This window comes from Anoplolepis gracilipes, chromosome 2, assembly GCF_047496725.1.
Source record: "Anoplolepis gracilipes chromosome 2, ASM4749672v1, whole genome shotgun sequence".
NCBI lineage: Eukaryota > Metazoa > Arthropoda > Insecta > Hymenoptera > Formicidae > Anoplolepis > Anoplolepis gracilipes.
In genome coordinates this window covers 1,916,392-1,940,883 of record NC_132971.1, presented here as the reverse complement: position 1 = coordinate 1,940,883, position 24,492 = coordinate 1,916,392, and the positions used below count along the sequence as shown (strand labels likewise).

The following is a 24,492-nucleotide window of genomic DNA, read 5'->3' as shown; positions in this document are numbered from 1 at the left end:
CCACAAAAAATGAGGTACGCGTATTTCTTACATAAATATAGTCATGTATCTTTTTCAAAGTGCAAATGCATTTTTATGAAGATATTATGAATGTTGCAGAAATAAACCAAAAAACTTATCAGCAGATAAAACAATTTTTAACGATTTCTATTTTCGTTGCATGTTGTTTTATTGTTATAAATATAAAAGGTACATGACATTCATTACGTTCGTATCCCCGAGGTCGTTACAAGACGTTAGAGCGCCTTTACGGGCGTATCACTAGTAGTAGTGTGAATCCTTAAATTTTACGAGCTTACTCTCTACGATTGATTATTAAATACCTGCAGCTTTAGCGTTACGTTATACACATTGACTAGAATATGATGAGCGCATTTTGTGATCGATATTATGATGCTGTTTGACACCATTATCCAGCGTTGCATCTCAAAAAGAATAGATAGAAGCTAGTCGGGAAGCAAAGACGCTAATTTTTTCATGATTTCCGAAGAACTTACACAGAGATTTCCTTGTCTCTATATAACGCCTTGGTTTTATAATTTTACACGACTATTTGCTGGCATTTCCATCACAGAATTAGCGATATGGAAATTAAATACATTATCGTTTCCGCCGTCTTGTCATATAGGCCTTTAGAATATTCTGATAATACATATTTAAGCTTAAATCAAACACACTTGTGTCTATCATGTATTTTCACGCCATCTTTTAAAATTATGAAAGATTACTCTTTCGTCGAGCGAGTATGTTTCGTGAGCAGCAGTTCAAAACATGATAAATTAAGAAATTGCAACGTCTTATTACCAATGCTTTTGTCACACCATTTTTGTGGACAGCAAAACGGACATGCCGAGTAAGTAAATCTTCTCTTTATCCAAGCGCATTGATGCATTATCAACGCGCTTGGAATTTCATTTTTTTTATCTGTGCGAAATCTATTTTTCATCAATTTATATATAACGACCTAGTTTTTAGTGTCTTTACTGTTTCTGGATCTATACGACGGATGCGACTTATTATATTAATTAGCGAATTAAATATACTGTAAAAAACCGCATTTTCCTTCAGGATAGCACCAATTTGAACTCACTGTCGAATCCTCTTTCATCCGCTTCAATATTACGTCTTATCACGACAAAACGTCTCATGAATACTTGCATTAGCAGAAGAAACCTTATTCCTGGCAGTGACAGCGGTCTTATGATCATGATTGACAGCGACGGTAATACACGTTCATTCAGCGCAAATCGAAATCGATTTGTAAAACAATGGAGATTCTTTAGCAGTCCTCCTTATTGTACCAAACATTCTTAAATATTCCGTAAGAATGGTACCGTTGAATATATTGCTAGATTATCGTGATACACTTACCACGATAGATACCTGACAATCGTTCAGTAACTATAGCGGTTCGTATTACAAATTTGCAATACGTATTATGTAACAGAACCAATCAAAGTTTGCAAGTCTAGATCTTCAAGGCAGAACTAGATCTGAATATACGGATATATTCCAGCAAAGCTGATGATCTCGCACGTCTCCCCAACCGCCATTGCCTTTGCGGAGTTTCGTCTTCTTCGCTGTTCCAGCGATCGTTAACGTTAACTGCGAAGGAAACAGATGATTGCGCGCCGCCTTCAAGACGTTTTGGACCTTAGCTATCACCGCTGTCGACTCGCAATTATTCTTCTTATGATGCACTCCACTGTAAAGACAAATTCATATTTCATTAGAGACATCTTATAACGACCAAGTTAAACGCTTGCTAATAATGATAACAGAAAAATGTTGCATGGATCATAGGATCGACGAGAATTGAAGTGATTGAATTACGTTTGACGCGAAAACAATAAGCTACTTGCCATTCTCCGATATGGAAGACTCTAGGAGCTCTCATCGTCATCGTGATCAATCCGGATTCGGCGCGAGGAGCTATCCCAGCCCCTCGACTGGGCGGTAGGCATGTTTGCGCGATGTACTGCAGACTCCAGTCCCAGTTATAGTCATCGTATGAACAAAACTGTGCGGCGCATTTTCGCAGTTTGTTCCACGTGACGCGATTGAACGCCATACCCATGTTATGCTTGCTGGATATCCACGGCGTCACTTCGGCCTGTCTCGACAGAATAAAAGGTATCGGATGAGAATAATTTCGCAACACTTTTCGCATCTTCTTACGTAACATACAATCTATTGGAAAAAAAAACTAATCAATACTACATTGTGTCTACAACTAAAAAGTGATCAGTCGAGACAAAGTCAGAATTTCAGTCGCAATAATTCCAAGTGTTCAATCCAAGTCATTTATTTTTGCCAAAGTCACTATACTTTGTAACTTCAGCATGCGAACAAACTTTGTTTACACTTACGGCGACATCCAGTCAATTGTATTATGACTTTGTATCGTGTTTGTATGATATATATTCGAAGCATGCACTACTCTGTCTCGAGGAAATGAAAATTCATCTACAAAAGAGTTCCACCTATGTTGTGTATTTGGCATGGATGTAAGACAACACGCTGTATAATATTGAACGTTAAATCAATATTTGTTTACAAAGAATTCGAATAATTATCTACAGTTTCTCTACAGGACAAGGAGAGCTTCTCGATCCTCTCAACTCAACGTCAAGCAATAGGAGCTCTAACATAATCGATCGCCAGTGTGCCTTTCGGATCGATGTTGGTAGAAGCCGTGCAAACTTTGGCAATGTATAAAGTTTACCGAGAGAGTGACGACACACTAGTCGCCTTTTTAAAGAAATAACATGACGAAAGAGGGGCAAAGCGAGAAAATAAAAAGTGCTGTGCGAGTAGAAGGAATCAAAGAATCTAAGAAGGCGGTAGGCGTAGGTTTGTTGTTGCTATTTTCGGGCAGGATTCTCGAGAACCTTCTGATAATGATTGTAGAGACTAGGCAGGAGTTGGAAGGCCCACGCGGGCGCCGCTTGCACCGTGTTCGCGTTCTGATAGTAGGTGGAGGACACGTCGCCGTTGACGTTGACGTTGCCGCCGCCTCCGCCTCGGCCGCTACTTCCCGTACTTCCGTTACCGATACCGGCCGTGCTACCACCAGCGTTATTAACACCGTTGACGGTGGTGACGATCCCGCTGCCGATCCCGTTGCTCCCGATCTGTTGCCTCTGCATCAATGCCGATATCTCCTGTCGCTTTAGCCCACGAAGCAACTCCTTTTGCAGAGCGCTATCGACGCCGAGGAACTAACGGATCGGGCGTGCGTGAAACATCGACACAGACACACTAATGGTGAACATATGATACGTCGGATTTACGTTTAACATTGTAAACGTGCAGCGGTGCGACGACTCGATATTTCTGCCTCGAGAATTCTGTGTGTCGAATTAATTAAAGAGAGTGTATATATATATATATATATATATATATATATATATATATATATATACACGTGTCGTTTAAAAGCGAGGAAGCGCTCTTTGTCGATAACACGCGTGCTAATTTTGCCAGATACTGTCGCGTTACCAAGCGTTAGCAATAATATATTCGTGTGCCGATGAAAGTCATTATTCTTATTTGCTTAATTATATGATTGAGGACATAAGTGCGTGAATTGCTAAATAAACGTCAGACCGTCTACGCATTGCCGATGCGATTGCCTATAAAGAAATGCGTCTCTTGTTGACGCGTACCCGCCCGTATCCGTAGTCCTTATCTCTTGTGCATAGAACATCGCGTAAAGCAAAATTAAGACTATATACGAATAATTAAGATATAAAAAAAAAAGGTTCTCACCTTACGACTAAAATCCGTAAAATAGTTGTACGTCTTTAAATATGTACCCAACGACAAAACATTGCATCTCTCGCAGCTGAGCTTGCACGTGCGCTCCATGAGTCTGAGCACGTGTAAAAAATCTTCGGCGACGTAATGATCCTCCTCGAGGAAGAGGACCATTCCGCTGTGATTTCTCGTTATCGACAATTGCTCGAACACTTTGTTCGCTTTCCACCACCAGTGATGCTTCGTCTGCGTAAACTTAGCTTCCCTATAGTGCCCGTACAAGTCCGGATGTTTGGCATTGGTGCATTTTAAATTTAAGGCCCTGTAAAGAAGGGTGGAAAAAAATTCAATTAATTTCGATCAAGAGGATCGCTGGCGATGACGCATATCAAGAGACACGGTAGTGTCTCAGCTAAGTCCCAGCGTAAGCAAGAAAAGACTCACCGTGTGTCTCTTTACGCGAGTCGGTAGTTTAAGAGCACTCGAGATTATCAGTTTGAAATAATATTTGCTGAACGGATCAAGTTCTAACTAGGCTTAATCGATTATAAATAGCGAGGCGATACAAATATGTGAACTCACTGTTCTTTGCGAATATTTCGCGGACAATCGTTGGGTCCTTCACCGGGAAACGTACGAGGATGAGTTTGTATACTATGAGGATAGAAGATTTGCATGACCCGGCAAAAATCGACGCTCTGCACGAGATAGTTGATATCCGGATGCCAGATGTCGTGGCTAAATACCAGAAGAGCCTGCTCGATATCTTTGGCCTGCGCAAGCGAGACGATAAGGTGTCGCAGATAAGTAAGCCGCGTGTGCACTTGGATGACTATAATCGGTGCGTCGCTGGCCAACGGTCCAAACGCTTCCTCATTGTACACTTTTTGCTCTGCATTCGCCCTTTCAATCTTGCGCCGGATTTCCGCGATCTCCACTTCCGTCAGCGCTCCTGAACTAGCATTCGTCAAGCTTGTGGACGAATTACGTCCCTCCTTCAAAAATCTGAAATTCCAAGACGTTATCTCGTAACAGAATACAAAGTTGTCATCGACATCGTATTATTCCTTATCAATTATTATAATAAAGGTCTATTCTAGCAGTGTTAATGATTTTTGGAAATATTTTTAAAAGATATTAACAATTGATCTTTTTTAACGTTTAACATAAGTTTTTATTTACGTTTAAACAATACACAGAGAGAACGATTTGTTTGAATTATTTGTTTGGACTTATTTATTTTATTCAAACAACATTATGTCATATGAAGAATTATTTTTGATGACTGAAAAAAGTATTATTTCGTTGAATTAAACAATATTATATGATACATGTTATTTTAAAAATCCAATAATCTTATTAGTTTCTTGAAATAAATAGCTGCTTTCGACTATTTCAAGCATAAATTTTATTAAATCTAAAGAAATTTTTCTCTCGGTGTACGTCAGTATTTTTAAATCTTGGACATTTAACTTTTTTTTTTGGTTCAATACGAGTCTCTCTGCGCTCGTATAGTGTTAAAAAATGCAGTGCGGTGTGCTGCTCCTCGTGTAATTGTCTGAAATGAAAAAAACTTGGTCTAATTTTATTCCGTAAGATATTTTTGGCGTACTAAATTCCTGATTTCGTCAGAAAAAATAACAAAATAGTGTCATTTTAGAATTAGATATATTTTACTGACATTTTTTCATTTCTTGAAAGTCAGAATATTAAAAATTAATTTTTTTTTTAAATCTAAGTGAGTTCAGTATCCCAAAAATCTTTTATCCTGTGGAATAAAGAGAAATTGAATTTTTTTCATTTCAGACAATTACACGAGGAGCAAAGAATGTCACACAGAATTTTTTAACACACAGAAGCTCGTATTGAATTTAAAAAAAACTGAGTATTCAAAATTTAAAAAGACTGACGTTTAAACATTAATAAAATCATATGTAAAAACGTCAAAAAGATAAATTTTTAATATCGTTTAAAAAAAATCCTAAAAATTATCAATTTTTCATACTGCTAGAATAGATTGTGGTTCTAAAAAGCTTCCCTTAAATAATAGATTTATGAATAATAGTGCGACATTTTGAAATTAATTTTTAAGAATTTTTAACTCTCTGGACGTATTTAAAACAGAGTTTAAATGTATATAGAATCGAAAGAAGTTGAGAAATTATATATATATATATATATATATATATATATATATATATATACACAAAATTAGTATATATTTTATGTATTGATTAAATTCACTAAAGAATATTTTAATAATAACAATACGTAGAGTATTATATTATGAATGACATTTGTGATAATGAGTTTTCGAAAATTTGCGATATTACCTGTGCAATTCTTGAGGTACGAGGGAATAAAGCGTCTCATTCGATGACGATTGCCCAGAATCATCTCGACCCGTTAAACTGATCACGTGAAGCTGAAGCCAGAGAAACGTAGCCAGGAAGACGAAGACGAGAGTCCTCAATAGAATCCCGCGACCTGATCTCGATCCTCCTCCGACGGTCGCTCCTAAATATATCAACCGTTAAATGCGCAATGTAATTTAGATACTTTATTCTCTCAAGCGATATGAAAATCTTTTATCTCGAAAGTAGTGCAAGTGTCAAGGATTTTTTATTAACATAATGAAAAATCAATTTTTCATATACAGGCATGAGAATTTTATCGAAAAATATTACAATTTAGATTGATTTTAATTAAAAAAATAAAAAATTAAAAAAAAAAACAGAATTATTACCAATTTTTGATATAAATGTAAAGGCATCTCTCATCTTCCTATTTTATGATATGCTATCACTAAATTTACCTCCCGACTTTTTTCTGCTATATAATACACAGCCGGGGTACTGCTTCGGAAAACCTTGTATGGTCGACTCGTGACCTTTTCCTGCGCATAGAAATAAGTAATGTTAAAATGTATGTATATAATGTTAAAATATATGCAAATAATTAATGTTACACGCAGGCACGATATCGCGAACTTTTCTTCATTGCTTTTCTCTCTTACATTGTAGCATTTTTATTTTACAATTAGGAAGAGAATCTTTTTTAAAATATAATGCAAGAATAAGTAGATAGAAAACTTCTTTCATTTAAATTTTTAATACGAATAGTTCTTTTATATCGTCCAACATATGCATGTTATAAATTGGACCAAAGAATGATCGTTCTTTAAAAATTTATAAGTTACTTATCTAATTATAAAGAATCGAAGAAAAACCTTTAATACAAAATTAAAAAACATTTTATTCAAACACGTACTTGAGAAAATATTTGAAAATTTTATACTTGAGTTTTCTCTTTTATTATATCAAAACTATGTTTGGGAAAAATGTGAGAAATTGCTCTTTCGAACAAGCGTGAAACATTCTTCTTTACATATTTATTTCTCATTTTTTCTTTTCTTTTAAAGACAGATTTTTCTTTAATGAGAACAAACTGCTTTCCCTTTAATACTTCAATCTTTTTTTAAAGGTTACAAATCGTTTGAATTAAATAGCGCGATGAATGTACAGTCGTAATATGTCATATACGTTTGTATATAATTACGTAAAAAAGTTGTGTGCGATCGATGTGTACATACTTTGGGTGTATCTACTCGATGAATATCGTCAAGTCACGAGAGGTGCCACGACAATGGGGCCGATGTGATAATAACGTTTATATGCGACAAAAACGCCACGCATAAAATTTGTCACGCAAACGCGTATTTGCATTCATTGAATATGTGACTGGCAAACGATTTATATTGCCTGGAGCCGCGGGGACACGTATTGTATAAAATTAAAACAATATATCTCACGGGTGGTAATAGGATTGCGTTGAACAGACGAGAAATAGCGAATCGCGCCGCGAAATATTGTATTTCGATAAACGCAAACGTATCGCGTTTTATATAACGAATTTTATGTAACAAACTATGTAATGCGTTTACAATAGACACAACATTGTCAGCAAATTACTCCATTCAACGTGCGATGAAAGACGCGCGTTGCAAACGGTTCGGCGAATATTCGACGGCTGAACTAGATCGTCTCCACATTTTCATTAAGATGATTCACGTTAAAACATTTTACGAATTATTTTCTAAAGAAGGAATGGCATACAAAATTCTTTTGTGCTTCGAGGTTCATTGGAGCCCTTTTGACACAGCTACCGAACTCTTCAGGGGGAAGACATGGAGCAACCTATTTCAATTCTGTACACGAAGTGTGTTTTTTCTTTTTTTCTTATATATAGAACAATTCTTTACATTATTCATAAGAGTTTCAAGGTGAGGTCATTGAAAGGGGAGATAAATATTTCATGTGACATTTTATTTACCTACGACTTTCAAAAAATATCAGATTTAGCGGATGGAGACTCTGATAGCGTTATTACCTACAGAATTATGTAATAGATCATCTCTAAAAAAAAGAAAAAAATAAAAAAAAAATAAGAAAAAAAGTCATTATGTTTCAATTATTTTTCAAATCATAAATGTATTACTTCCACCTACAAAAAATATTATGTTTTAATATTGCACATTATTATTATATAAAAAATATAAACACACAATATACGATAATTGAAATATAAAAGATATAATTTTCCTTTTTTTTCTTAAAAAATGTACTTCTTACTTTAAAGGTTCCTAAATAATTTTGTCTTTTTAATTTATAATGTAATTATAAAATTATATAAAATTACATTAGCACTTATTACAAAATAAAAATATATAAAGACTTTTTAAAAGAAGTGAATGATTCATGCAGTATGGTCCGGAGATAATCTATTTGACTCGAAGCCCTAGAAATTCTTTCCTAAACCCGGAGATTGCAGGTTAAACTTGGAAGAGTAGCAACACTGGCAGTATATATCCCATTTATCCTGTAAAGCCGTAACGAATTTTAAAGCAACGGAATTTTATCGCTCATTCTTCTACTACAAAAAACAGCTCACATTTTACATGAAGATCGTATCTTTTAAAAACCATTTCGACTAAACTGATGTTTCTACTCTACTTTTTCACTCACCTTTCATAGTGTCATTCCTAGGAGATGTTTCTGAAACAAAAATTATACGAGTATTAGCAAATTGTATAGCAAATTGAAAGATTTGGAAAAGATTAAAGCGGAAATATATATAAATTTTATATATATTCTGTATAATTATTTATTTATTTATTTATATTTATTATTAATATAGTATATATATAAATTGATTGATTTATTATTTTTTTATTATTAATTATAATATATTATATTGTAACAAAATATGCATTATTAGGTATATAGTACATATTTTAAGGTATATAGTACATATTACAATACATTATAATTAATAATAAAATATATATGTGTATGTGTGTGGATGTGTGTGTATATATACATTCGATGAAATCACGAATATATTTTTAAATTCAAGTAATACAAGTGTATCAAATCAATCAATCAATGTATAAAGTCAATCGGCTTGGAAATGATGCAGCTTAGTTATTTGAAAGCGCCAATAAAAATGTAAATATAAAGTTCATTTAAACTTATTATCATTTCTTTCATTTCACTGCGACGTAATAATTTCTTATAAGCATATATATGTACGCTGTACGAAAAAAAGTCAAAGTATAGTGTGTAGTAAAATATTGAGTACAAAGTACAACGCAGAGATTGAAGATAGAAAGATTTTCCGTGATGAAACCGTACAGAGTTGCAGCAAAAGTATATATATATATATATATATATATATATATATATATACGAGCATAGGTTGTGCGAGAATGTAAAGTCTACTGTGATGCAGCACGGAAATACGTTTTTACGCGAAAGAAGAAAATGTTTCGAATATTTATATATGTATATGTATATCGATATAACAGAAGAAAAGATTGTCCGAGAATTCATACTATTATTATTCTGCTTCACACAATTATATTCTGTATAATTATTTATTTATTTATTTATATTTATTATTAATATAGTATATATATATATATATATTTTTTTTTTATTATTATTAATTACAATATATTATATTGTAATAAAATATGCATTAATATGTATATAATACATATTTTATTACAATACATTATAATTAATAATAAATCATATATAATATATATATTATTATAAAATAAATAATTAAATAATTATATAAAATATAATTTGTGATAAAGACTACTATTAACTCAAAAAGAAAATTTTACCTTTATGAAATATCTTCCTCGTTATTTAATCTCTCTTTTCGATATACAATACTTTATCTAAAGTCAGCGTTTTTTTTTCACAGTGCATATATGTAACTTCGAGAACTTACAGATTACTTATCCACATGTATGTATATTTTTTGTATACCACAACTTTTTTAAAATAGTTTAACGCGTATCTCTAAAATCTTACATAAAATCTCCGAAATATCTTTAGTCGAAATTGAGCGTTATCGCGATAAAGGCGTTTCGACACAATTAGTTACGTAACGTGTTGCTTATTAAAACGTACTTAAATGACGAAAAAAATTCAATTACAGTTTGGGCACCATTTGTTATTGTGTCAGTAATAATAATATCATTCGTTACTTGGTTTATTAATTATTACCGATATTAGAGCAATACACGTGTGCACGAATGTCGTCGCACATGTATTGTTTATTGTCGTCGACTGATGCGACGATAACGCAGAGATGTCTAGTACCGATAAGAAATGTATATATGATGTCTTATCGGGATACAAATACATCTTTCGATACATATGTACACGTATATAGTATATCGATCTGTCACAGAGTGCGGAATCGCGCGCGCAATTATATATAAAGAGTTCTTAGGGACCAATGGTGTTTCGCCTTTGAGATTACAGGTCGAAGATAAATGCGCAGCTTCCGCATGTCGGAATAGTTATGATAATGTGTGTTGATGCAAGTGTGACTCAAGGCCGTTGCTTTCAAAGCGACAACGGAATCATGATAATCCGTAACCGTTATACGGAATATAACCAAGTTATGCGTATAACAGTTATATTTTCTGCACATCACGCGTGAATTACTTTCTTTTAGGCTTTTTTTATTAAGAAAATATTGAATTCTCTCTCTATCTCTCTCTTTCTTAAAGAGTTTGCGTGCTACAGCTTGAAGAGTTTTTCGTCAGAAAATCCAAGTTGCAAAGAGAAATTTTAAATTGCATGAAATGTGCTGAAAAGCATATATAACAGTGAATAAAGATATATCTAGATATAAAAATGTTTTTCTTTAAAAAACTAACATAATCTCTATAATTCCTAAAAAAATTTATATTAAAAAATCTGATAACTATAATTTTTATAATTGCAAGTATATATATATATATATATATATATATATATATATATATATATATATATATACGTATATTTATAAATATAATGAATAAATTAATGCGATGCCTTATTATTTGATAATGAGAATAGCAATGTAATGTCTTTCGTCTAAGCAGCATGTAATATACAATTATAGAATCAAGATAAAAAAAGTTACAAATAGGAACTTCTACGTTAAATTGAATCTGACAATTTTCCGATTATTTCTTCGAATCTCACAATGTCTCTTTTCGATCTTGATTAATTTATCAATATTAATTTTAAATTGCATGAAACATGTTGAACGCATATATAACAGTGAGTAAAGATCTAGATATAAAAATGTTTTTCTTTAAAAAACTAACATAATCTCTATAATCCCTAATAAAATTTATATTAAAAAATCCAATAAATATAATTTTTATAATTGCAAGTATATATATATATATATATATATATATATATATATATATATATATATATGTATACGTATATTTATAAATATAATGAATAAATTAATGCGATGCCTTATTATTTGATAATGAGAATAGCAATGTAATGTCTTTCGTCTAAGCAGCATGTAATATACAATTACAGAATCAAGATAAAAAAAATTACAAATAGGAACTTCTACGTTAAATTGAATCTGATAATTTTCCGATTACTTCTTCGAATCTCACAATGTTTTCGATCTCGATTAATTTATCAATATCAAATCTATCATTTACAGCGACAGATGCCGCATCAAACGACATTAAAATTAATTTACATTTACTTGTATACATATGTATGTACATACATACATGAACATGAATAAGAATGAATGTCTGATGAATCTGACTTGACAAGTGACACGATTGATAGAGAGATTCGAGATCTGACGTGGGAAGAGAGCCGGTAGAATGACACGTTACGGATATAATCTCAACTTTCGCGTGCAAATTCCGTGTGCTACCTCCCTCCGATTAGTCGTTATATTTATCGATGGCAATAAAAAGCTCCCAGCTACGTTGCAAAAGATATCGGTCGCTCTGGACGTCTCGAATTCCGTTCGCGTATCTTCGATCCGTCTCGCTTCTCTGGCAGATGTTCAACGAACTCTCCTCCGATCTGTTCCGTATATATATTCCCGAAAAACTTTTCACGATTCTACCAAATATGATTTGACATTTCAATCGCTTAAATAAAAAGCGGTTTGAAAAGACCCAGTTTTTGCTAGAAAATTTTAGGATCGATATAACCCTGTCAACCGACTGACATTATCGTGTCAATATTTACGTAATATATGTCCTAGACTTACCGAGTCACCTCTTAGCTTCTGCATATTGTGGATGTAAAAGCGATGTTTTTCATGTACAATGATCAATTTTTATGAACCTATAAATTCACATGTCTGACGCATCGCTTTGCTCAATTTAAAGACTCAGTGCGGCGTAATCGCACACTGAGGTCGAATAGAAATAATCAGTTGTTTTAAATTGTTTTAAGTCACGGTTCACGATTACTGGTCCTACTAAATTCACAACTTTTAGTTACACTTTACATTTTTTTACACATTTTTCTCGTATCTTCTTTCCCTATCGGAAAAGAGAATTTATGTTTTTCAAATGTCGAAAAAATAAGCAAAATCTGATTAAAAAGAAAAATTTTTATCGCTACTACCGAAGTTGTTATCAATAGCGTTATCGGTAAGATGATATTGCTATCTTAGCAGACAAATTAATGTAGCATCTTAGACATATATATGTTTATATGTATATGTTTTAAGTATAGCATAGCATAATCCGTCAATTTAGTCTTTAGACTAATGAGCATCGAGCTTTTGTTTATACTATGATGTACTAAGATATATATATATATATATATCTTCTTATATCATGGTTTATATATTATGTTATTATGTAAATCAATATAATGGCTTAATACTTAGATAGCCTTATTGTTTGATAAACTTGTATATCCAAATGCAAATGATATCAATTATTATCAATTATTAGCATTACCTCAAAGAAGAATGATTCACCGTCTGGCCCTTCATTTTCACGAAATCTGAAACACACAAATACACAGACATATAGTAAGCGAGAAATGTGCATTTAACGCAGTATTCACAAAAAAGATAAATATTTTTAAAACTATATTTATTTTTAGAAAAAAGTGTGAAAATACCATATATCTTTAAAAAAATAATAAAGTAAATTTTTTTATATGTACATATATACAACATACTTCTGATTATTTACTGATCCTTTTTATTCGAGATGAAAATTCCATACAATTTATTAATTTTAGACTCTTAAATATTTTAAATACTTAGAATTTAATATTTCCTGCGTCTCACGGTTATTATAAATTTGCTTAATAATTTTATTAAAGTAACAAAAAAAAGAGATTATTTTTTTATCTTTATTGTACACCAAATATTTAATTAATTTATTAAAATATTATGAAAAATTAAATAAATATGATATAAAACTGTTAATAATACACGTGAAAACATAAAAAGCTTAACTACTGGTCTTATCGTTGCAATTAAAATTTATATGACGTTTATAAAGATGTTACAAAAATACATATCAATGTCATGCATTGCACTTGCAAAAATAGCAGTAGGTAAGAACAATATATATCATATGATGCGATCGGATATGAAATTAAGACTACATTATGCAAACTGTAGATATATATAAGTTGCTCTTACACGATATCGATTCAATACCGTTCCGCTTAAATGAGCCTTTAGATAACAACCTTTACAAACGCAACCGTATTCGTGTAACATGTATATTACTACGTTTCTAAATGAATGATCTGATTATGTCATATTGTAATCACGACCGTGAAAGTGCTCGAAAAATGCATTTTTATTTCGTGATATCTTGTCTACATACTTACATATTTGTGTCATCTGTCATATTGATGTGGAAAAAATAAACACGAATAATTGAAAATTATCTTATTGTACAAGTATGTACATACGTACAGTATAAATTATACATATAAATATATACATATAGATGAGTCCTTTTGAATGATGTAAATAATGATTTAAAATTATTTTTTGCATACAAAATAATTATGATAAAAAACCTATATTAATATGTTTTTCCTGCAAAAATATACTTTTTATCACCTTATTATGCATATATAAATAATTTATGATCCTAGCTTTCAAATAACTTCTAGTATCTTTTACTATTTATTATGTATAATACAAAGTAATTTCGTTAAAAAAAAATAGAATTTTATTATTTTTTCCACAAAAATATTTCTATAAATATTTATATTACAATATAATATATTTGTATAAAATTAAAATATATGGTTTCTCGTAGTTTTATTTATGCATTTTTTCAAGACATTTTTAAAATTACATGACGTAAAATATGCATTTTACATACTACAACATGCAGTACTCATAACAGTGCTCACTACCGTGGACACAATCGGATTGGAACATTGATACTAGCTTATCTTCCATTTCCTTATAATTATCGAGACACACGGTACAACGAACCCAATATTCGCAGACCAATGAATTTAATCAAATCAATCCTCATTTAACTACAAGTGAACTTTATTTTAATATATAAACTTCAATTATATACTATGTGATGAAAAATTAACAATTAATTATACAAATAAAAAATAATAAACTTTTCATAAAAAAAAATTCAATTCCCTAATAAAATAGAGATACTTTAATTGTGCAAAAAAAAAAAAAAAAAAAAAAAAAAACAGAGTGACTGTTTACACTTTGTCACACCATCATCGACATCCACTATGTACGATTTAAAATTAAACACACGATATGCATAATAATATAATATTGAACATACCATGGCGCGTGAACAAAACGTTGAAAGTGACCGCTGGAAATTTGGATACCTTTATATTCGTGAGTGCATGTCTCGCTCTAACGCTTTTGACGAGCGCAACGTCTATTTCTGTGTTTCTCGGAGAGAAGATGCTATACTTGTTATCGCGCCGCGCATGGCGTTGCTACCATTGGCCGCCGCTGAATAATGCATCGGATCGTCATATATGCATATCGGGAGATACATACATATGTATCCGCTCGCGTATATGTACACGCACGAAAGGGAAGGGAATAGGTAGGTGTTTCACCGATATGTCGCTACTTCTATTATGCAAAATATCCGTATGCGTATTACCTGTACATGTCATACCTCACGCTGGGAATATTACCGCAGTGTCCCTGAATATCGATTCACTAGATATGAGTAAGCAACCATTTTTTTTTACAATCCGACGTTTCCTTACAATCATTAATTATTTTTAATCATTTCCTCGTCCGAGGATTACGTGTATCACGGTATAATAATGCAACACGCTTGAAACGTATCTTGCGTTAAAAGATAATTATTTCGATAAAAATATGGACTGCACAAATATACGATATCGTTTTATATCGAACAGTCGTGTGGTGAAAAACAGACTCGCTTTATCCATCTGACAGAATTGTGTCACGATTCACCGTACACGCGTGTCTCATGATTGCTTCGATCATTTTCTCGTTCAATTTATATACGTAATTTAAATTGAATCTTCCGTAAACATGATAATTTTAGAGAAATATTTTCCATATTAGACAATTTATTTCAAGAGCTATCGATCTTGTAATCTGTCAAGAATTTTTACCTTTCACTTCTCATGGTTTTCGAGTCTAGAAAAATTTCACTTTTTATTCTAGTCTCCTTCGTGACCATGAAGCTCTAGAGAATCTTGCATAATAGTGTGTTACGAATAACCATCAACGCTTCAAACGTTTAGCAATTAACTCAGTCCCACGTGATAATATTAAAATCCACATATCAGACAAAAAGCATTTTGCATAAGCATTTCAAGAAATCGAGCGACAAAATATTATTACATTTGACCAGGCACTCAAAAATATGATTTATTCATTATATACTTATACATATAATAAACTAATCGTAATGATAATCTAAAATAAAATAAAATAAATATAAAATAATATAAAATAATATAAAATAAAATCTTAAAGGTGCACATTTTAAAAAGCAAGCTTTAATTATTTAATTTTCCGTTTATTGTGTGTTCAAAAAAGATGGATAAATATTATCCACCATAAAGCATTTATTAATATTAAAAATAAATATTTTTTTATATAACAAAAATATAATATATAATATAATAAATATACATAAATATAATAATATAAAAATAAATATATTTTAAAGAGAACATAAAATGAATATCTCAATAATATCTCTGTGAATAGTAATGACGAAAGATTATAATTGCAATTTCCTTTCTTCTCTCCATGTCTAAAGAAATTGTTCGTATTCTAAGGAAAATGTAGGTAAGAATTCCAGAAATTTAACTACGCATGTACAAAGAGAAGTAAATATTTATCATCGTTTATCGCAAAATGTGCTGTTGTGAAAAATCGTTACACGGTTCTCGGTCCAAGATATTTCCAAGATGTTACGCATCGTATGTACGTACATATGCGCGCGCATATGTGCAGATGTGCACCCAAGTAGACGAAATTGCACACGCGATTCGCATCGAGAATGCATCCAAATCCGCTTTCAACGAAACGCTATTTCCAACGTACATGTCTTAACCGCCGGTGTATGGCACCATAAAATTTTTTCCCCGCTATACTCGCGTCAATACCTTTACTTAACGATCTCTATCTTTTTTCTCTCTGATTATTTATTCTTGAAAATGGGACGGGCTATCGTGTACACCAATCATTATCTTTTATCGCACGCTATCGTTCGCTCGTTACACTGTGACTGAAAGTCTCGATTTAATGGAATTCCTGACATTTTCGTCTACGACCGGACACGGCTCGTTTATCGTTAATATTAATCACGTACGATCGTCAGGTAATGAATTACTAAAACTTGTCACGTATGACATTGCATATATGGCAGTCGTATACATATATAGTGTTTCATAAAATGTTAACTGGAAGTTCATTTAAAATCTGAAAGCTGATTTTTTGATCAATCAATTTTTCCTTAGCGAAAATATCAAAGATCATTTTTCGCATTTTTCATTTTTTTCCATTATATTTCTTTATAATTATAAAGTGTCAAATTAAAATTCTTATAAATTCTGTTAAATAAATTCCACCTAAAATTAACTGAAAAATGTAATTTTGTTACCCATAACATTGCAAATAATCTATGAAAAACTCATGTTTTTTCAATACTTAAAAATTCTAAAATGATTGATGCTTCGACATTTCGCTAAAGAAAACGCTTGTTTCCAATTTAGCTAGAAAATTATTAAAAGAACCGGTGGCTTTATGACACTCTGTATATTCAATACTTAATGTACATACTATTATTTAAAATCATAATATTCCTTTCCATAAAACTGCATCTGGGTATTTTTGTTGAATATAAAAATATTGAGTTTTATATCATTATGTCTTGAAATGACAAGGTGTTTGGAAATTAAATTCAAACATTTTCTTTAGGAGTATTTTTATCATTAAAATGATTGTCATTAATAATAAAAAATTTTCATATAATACTGTTAAGATTTCAACTTTTAAAATGATAATAAAAGCAATAAAACACGTTTTATTCGTTAAAATTTAATTGTTTCTAGTTTATATAAAATTTCATAATCAATTATTTAATCAATTATTTAATAAAAGCAATAAATATAAAAATATGCATTTTATTCTTTTATATATGTTTTGTTGCACGTATATATAGACATATTTAATATTTAAAAAAACCATACCAGATAAAAACATTTTATTTGGAAAAAATGAGCTATTAGATAGAAGAAATAGTCAATTTTAATCGAAATAATCGAATTTCATTAAAGTTTAAAATCAAAGTAAGAAAAGGAATTCGCACAGTAGAAAATGTCATTGAAACTACTATTTCTTATTTCATTGCATTATTGTTATTCCGCTGCAGAAGTCTCATATAGGTACATAACGGCAGCTTTATATATATATATAAAACCAGTGTTTTTTCAACCGGAATCACGTGCAGAGATCAACGCAAATAAATAATTAACTCCAATCTCATGGGGCCGGAAACTGCGTACGCGCTGCGGTTAACGGCGCAATGAGATTGCGGTATTAACGATACCGGGTGAGAAGGACGGCCGACGTGCGAGAAAAGAACAAAATATCCGTCCTTGTCAAGTGTAAACATTTTTCCGGTTTTTCGCATATTTTAGTTATCTAATAGTGTTCTGCGAAAGAGCTGGCGTTCGTGCGCGTCCCGAGAGCATGCAAATCGAAAAGTGCCGGATGTATCAATCGCAAAAAAGGCACCAGAATAACAAGAAACTATCCGTAATAAGGGAAGCATGCTCTAATGCGTTGTAATTATATGCAATGATATAACCAGAGATTTTCCGGAGTATCGTGTAACATCAATTTTCTATAACGCGTGTATATCAATAAATATTTATGATGTAAATAAAATTTAAAAAAAAAAAAGAAAAACATTATAGACAACGCGGTAATCGTGATTACGCTATCGAAAAAAATTCATTTCTTTATGTATGAGAGAAAATGATGAAGAGAGAGAGAGAGAGAGAGAGAGAGAGAAAAGAAAAAAAAATATAATATTTATTTTTATAGCTAGCTACACAATTGCAATGTTTTGCCGACATAAAAATCGTTAAATTGCGGAAAAAAAACTTTTTTTAAATATTTATTGATAAGTGAAGCAGTTTATTCCACCACAGCAACATCGGGATGTTGGATAACGATGCGACACAATGCGGAACTACGTACGTATAAAATGTTTGCTAACACAGAGTCATATTTGACCTAAATAGTTCTGTTTTTCGAAAACTCAAATAATATTCCGTCATAGCATCATTAAATTCAAACACTTATTCAGTAAATCTGTAAATATACATAATAATAGTTTGATAACTAAGTTTTCAATTTTCTATATTTTAATAAATTTAATTAAAAAAATACATTAAGCATAAGATTGATGTATTCTTTCCCCAAAGCTTTTCATTATTAATTACCTATTCATATTTCATAATCTTTTGTCAATGATCGTTCTCATTAATAAAACAATATTTTAATTTCCATAACAATCGCTTTGTTCGTCAAGTACGTTTATTACCGTAAACGCTATAATAACGTATAAATGAACATCTACACCCTCTAACGAGGTGCTAATTTAAATACGATGTTGAAAGAAGTACAGTTGCATCGTAAAGTGTTAATGAATGTTAACGAAACAATTCTCACTCGTCCATTAATGTTTTACCGAACACCTGCTTTCTTTATGTACAATAAAACTTTTGTAGTCAATCAGAAAAAACGATTAAAGAAATTTATTGCGTGAAACGGGGCAAGATGTACGACTTTGCCACTCGACAAAATAAATGTTCGATGTGCCCTGATATACTTGTTTCTACGAATAACGATTCGTGAATTTGTCTCGTCCGATTTTCAACGATATAAATCGCCATTAATCGATCGCTCGTGTTCGAAGAGTTGCGCAATAAATTTCTAGTCTCTCTCGCTGCCACTCGGTTTCTTCACTCTTACTAGTCATCAAATATAAATCTAAAAATATTAACACGCGCATACTTTGCTCGATCTCGTTGGATGAACGCGTTCTTATCCGTTAGCTTTAGTCCTGTCGCGTGAAATAACAATTTCCTGCTCTATAACGTTTCCTTTTCATAATTTTCTCATTAAAATAATTTTTACTCGTGATAAAAAGATAAATGTTCTTCATCGCAGTTTTTCGCTATTACTTATGAAACTAGAAGAAAATATTGCACATTTACACATTTTCTTTTCTCGTTTTTCTTCTACATGAAGTCTTTGACTGAAACCATTTTATTTTTAGTTTGATATCGTTACAATTAGTGGCGAAATTCTAGAAACCGTAAATCTTCTTTACAGATTCTAATAATAGCTTGTTATGTATTAGAAATTGACTTTCTTCTAATAAACTTGAATTGAGGATATAATTCATTATTATACGCGCATGTGTGTGTGTGTGTGTGAATAGAAAAATCGTTTAATAAAAAATCTTGAAATAAAAAATCTTGTTGTAAAAAATTTTTCAATAAACAATTCTTCTTTTCTTCTCAAGATTAGAATTTCAAAGTTTAATCAAGTTTGAAATTTATATTCAATATAAATCGATATATGTGATCTCCTTTTGAGCATACCCTGTTTTCTACCTTCTAGGCAGAAACCAGACAAGGCTGACATAATAAAAGCTTGAATACCTTCTTTTAACCTTTTCTCTTAGAATATAAAAGAGTCTAAAGAATATTTTCAAGTAAGCAATATAATTATACATATATAAGATAAATTCTTTTTACATTCTAAATGTTCTATAAACTAAGTTATTCAACTATAAATATAATTACATAATATATACTAAATAAAATTCTGCAAAAATTAAATTTCACTCGAAATTAAATCAACTGAAAATTATTTCTTCTGAAATTATTTTATGATTGATATCTTATAAATCAAATTATTTTAAATTAATATTTAAGAAATGTTTAATATTATGAAAAATTAAAATTTTTATACATCTTTTTTATATTTATATATCTTTTATATATATATTTTTATATTTTTTATATAATATATTACTTTTATTTAAAAAAATCTTTTCTATATAAAAACATCATAAAATATACGGCAAACCGGGACACACTAGGGATCACACATATTAAGAGATCAACACTCTAATATAAATATTTTTCTACTGAATCATTCAGTAGCATTAATCTTAATAAGGATATAATAACTCTTGATAAATTTTAAACGCTTATTTGTCTCTTCCCACATGTGTTTCCAACATGATCAATAATACACCAATATTAGTATTAATCGAAGCTGATCAAACGAAACAGTCAATTTGTGAATCACAACGTCTAAGCAGAACATAAATATAAACCCTGTTAAAAATTTAAATTGATATTCAATGACTTTATTATCCGTGACAAACTATATGAAGAAATTTTACATTACAAGTTACATGAAAAATACGTTCCCTTTTATAACATTTATGATAAAATAGAAATATAATAACATTAAGATATTTATTGTCAGTACTGTAAAAATTGTAAATTATGCATTTGTTTATGCATCAAAATATTTTACAATAATTACACAATACTGCTCTATAAAAAAAAATATATATATATATTAATTTTATATAATATATATATATATATATATATATATATATATATATATATTATATAAAATTAATATACATATATATTTTTTTATATATATTTTATAAAGCAATATTGTGTAATATATTGTAAAATATTTTGATGCATAATATATACATACAGGGTGTCCGATAATTGATGAAAAACCTGCTAATTGCAGATTCTTGAGATCATTTGGAGACGACTTTTTCCTCAGCGAAAATGTCGAGGCATCAATAATTTCCGAGTTAGCGATTGAAAAAAAAGACGCTTTTCGCAAACTAAACTTTTTAAAGTTAAAAAATTACCAAAACTACATTCTTCAGTTAATTTCCGATAGAGTTTAATAGAATTTTAATTTAAGGCTTAATTACAAAGATATATTATGATAAAAATTAGAAACTTGCAAAAAATGATGACGTCTCTCGATATTTTCGCTGGGGAAAAATCGACTCCAAATGATCTCAAGAATCTGTCATTAACAGATTTTTCACCAATTACCGGACATCTTGTATATAATATTATTATTAAAAATAATATTATATATATTATATTAATTATAAATATTATATAATATAATATATATATATATTGTATTATATATATGTACTCACACACACACATATATATATATATATATATATATATATATATATATATATATATATGTAATAATATTATTAGTTATTAATCGTTATCACACACATGTAATTTTTCTTATGTTAATATGTTCTATAATTGCAAAAAAATTGATATTACAATTTTTGCTACAATATTTTATTATAACATTTTTCCCGACGAATAAGGAACTCAAACCAATCGTTGTTCGTTCGACGTTTATAAGCGTCGGAATCACAATGTTTACAAACGTAGAGATTACTCTCAAGTATCTATCATAGAAATCTGAACTCGACGTACCGATTTCAATCCCCCGTATATTATGAAGACCCTTATCAGCGTTAAAGCAATATATCGATCGTTGCCTCGTACCGGACTGTAACATCCGCGAAACACTATATACACAATACAGCGTGGACGTTCTGGTTGTGCGATCTGTGCTCGTATATATTTCTCCTCTGGTATACACGCGCGATAAAATGGTACTTCCGTTTTCCATATACCGAGAGATCGACTCTTCCATTTTCCTATATTGACCTGTAGACCAGGCCGGGATCGAACGAGCAGACATATCGCTGTCAAAACCACGGTCACCGGCGCATGCCGACTGTCACGTCTCTCTCTCTCTCTCTCTTTCTCTCTCTCTGTCTGTATAATAGGTCGTATATGTATGTAAAAAGAGATCCATATTTTCAGATATGTCTCTACATTTATTAGTATTGGATGTCGCGTATACTTTTTACGTTTCCAATACGCGATCTGACAGTTCGGATGTCACCATCAAACGCGAGCTAGAAACAATCACGTTTAAGGAGATTTGCACGTGGTTCGTTTATTATATTTACTTTATTTAACTTTTGAGAGAGATTCAGTGTGACACGTTTAGTGTCGGCCAAAACTCACCCGGGGGTTACATTTAAACACGTCGGGTTTAGAGACGATTTGAATATGTTATGACTGTGCGAGACTCGCTTTCAACGATTATAATATACATGAAAATCGCGAATTCTCGTCCCTATTATCGGTCGAAAATGAGTATTTATAGATCTACTACCTACGTACTTAATGTTAAACGCGCTGTAAAACTCTATTAGGTACTCGCAATGTACGACCGCATTCGATTTCGATGTCGCTATCACCTGAAAATCACACGGCCTCAATTACAAACCTATACATATATGTAATCAGAGTCCGCATTTAGATGCTATTCAAATGTCGGATCGTGAGATTTCGCGATACATAATAATATGTACGTACGACCCGTATTATTATTACGTATTCAATGTCATCATCGGTCAAGAGACTGGCACGGTCAACATTTAAAGATTTTATATTCACATAACACACTTTCCGACTCATTTCTCCCTGACATTTGTATTCGTGACTCGTAATACATTACGATGATTATATGCATTGCTACTAAGAATTATGTTTAGATGAATTTATTTGCACAATCATTGAATCTATTTGTTTTGTTTTCTCAAAATGAACTATATATATTTTGCTTTGTCACCTTCTCTTTTTTAATATTCCTAAGCATATATCCGTTTGATTTTAAATTCATTTAAAGTCTATACGTGAAATATATGGATGTCAAAGGGCTCACCCCGTCCCCGATACTCAAAGGGAATATCGAGAAGGGATAGGAACAACACGCATGAAAACACAATAATGAAATAGAACAGGAAGGACGAAGGAAGCGTGCGTGATTGTCGGCGAATCGATCGACGGGACGTAACAGACGGCGTTATTTCTTGCACGTTTAATAATTATGCATGCGTACTTACATATCGCGCTCGGCTCGCCCGACACGATGAGCTGTGTTCCGGGCGTAGCTTCCGGGGAGGCTCTGTTTCCGGTGGCGGGTCGACGGCGGTCGTCGTCTTCGTCCAACGCGCGGCGAGAAGGTGTCGATGTCGATGACAGAGAACGGCGTATCGGCATCGGCCACATGCGGCGGCAGCATCACCACCACCACCACCACTACCACCGCCACCGCCACCACCGCCGCCACCACCACTTGCAAAATGCAAAGACTCACTTTCGGTAATGGGTATGATAACGCAAGGGACGCCCACGCGCGTGTTCCCTTCGGCCGTTACCGGCCGTCACTCGCGGCGCGCGAGCCCTACGAAACGCTCGCGTGAACCCACCCTCGACGACTGACGCTCTCCTCTCCCTTCCCTCGGCTGTCGCGCATGTCGCTGGCGGAGTGGGAGGACTGTGGTGGGGAGGCGGTCTCCCCTCCACCGCTCGTCCCGCGTCACGTGGTAGTGGGGAGATGACGCTCCATGACGCTCCCATATTCTACGCTCCAAGGTGCCGCGCTCGCATCACATGCTTCCCCGACCGGGAGCGCGACGGTTGCCGAGAGTAGCAACTAGAGTAGTCGATAAATTCACGCGCTCCGTTCACGACCAGAGTAGTCTCTCTTGACAATTTTGTTTTACGGTTACGTAGCGTCGATTAAGGATATCTAGTGGCGCTATAATTATGATTTAATTTATTTCATCGCGCGCTAATATATACGATGTATTTTAGTTTATTAAAGATCTCGTTTATCGTTAATAAATTCCTGTTTTTTTTTAAGCTGGAAATAACGTTTTTGGTATTT

At 32.1% G+C, this 24,492-nt stretch overlaps 1 protein-coding gene across 5 annotated transcripts; it reads right to left on the bottom strand.

The window, feature by feature from the left end:
- Positions 1–150: 150 nt before the first annotated feature.
- Mgat2 (alpha-1,6-mannosyl-glycoprotein 2-beta-N-acetylglucosaminyltransferase) lies at positions 151–24,032 on the bottom strand. 5 transcript variants are annotated; one of them, XM_072909270.1, is made up of 10 exons: positions 23,666–24,032; positions 13,079–13,124; positions 8,784–8,813; positions 6,506–6,655; positions 6,093–6,276; positions 4,342–4,764; positions 3,772–4,081; positions 2,892–3,221; positions 1,863–2,113; positions 151–1,705 (listed from the first exon to the last, which is right to left on the bottom strand). In XM_072909270.1, the coding sequence occupies exons 4-10, from the start codon at positions 6,537–6,539 to the stop codon at positions 1,477–1,479; spliced, it is 1,761 nt and encodes a 586-aa protein (XP_072765371.1). In that variant the 5' UTR covers positions 6,540–6,655; positions 8,784–8,813; positions 13,079–13,124; positions 23,666–24,032; the 3' UTR covers positions 151–1,476. The 5 variants fall into 5 exon arrangements, with proteins under 5 accessions (XP_072765371.1, XP_072765353.1, XP_072765376.1 ...); XM_072909252.1 differs by having other exon boundaries at positions 6,575–6,655; XM_072909275.1 differs by having other exon boundaries at positions 2,892–3,143; positions 6,575–6,655.
- Between the last annotated feature and the right edge of the window lie 460 nt (positions 24,033–24,492).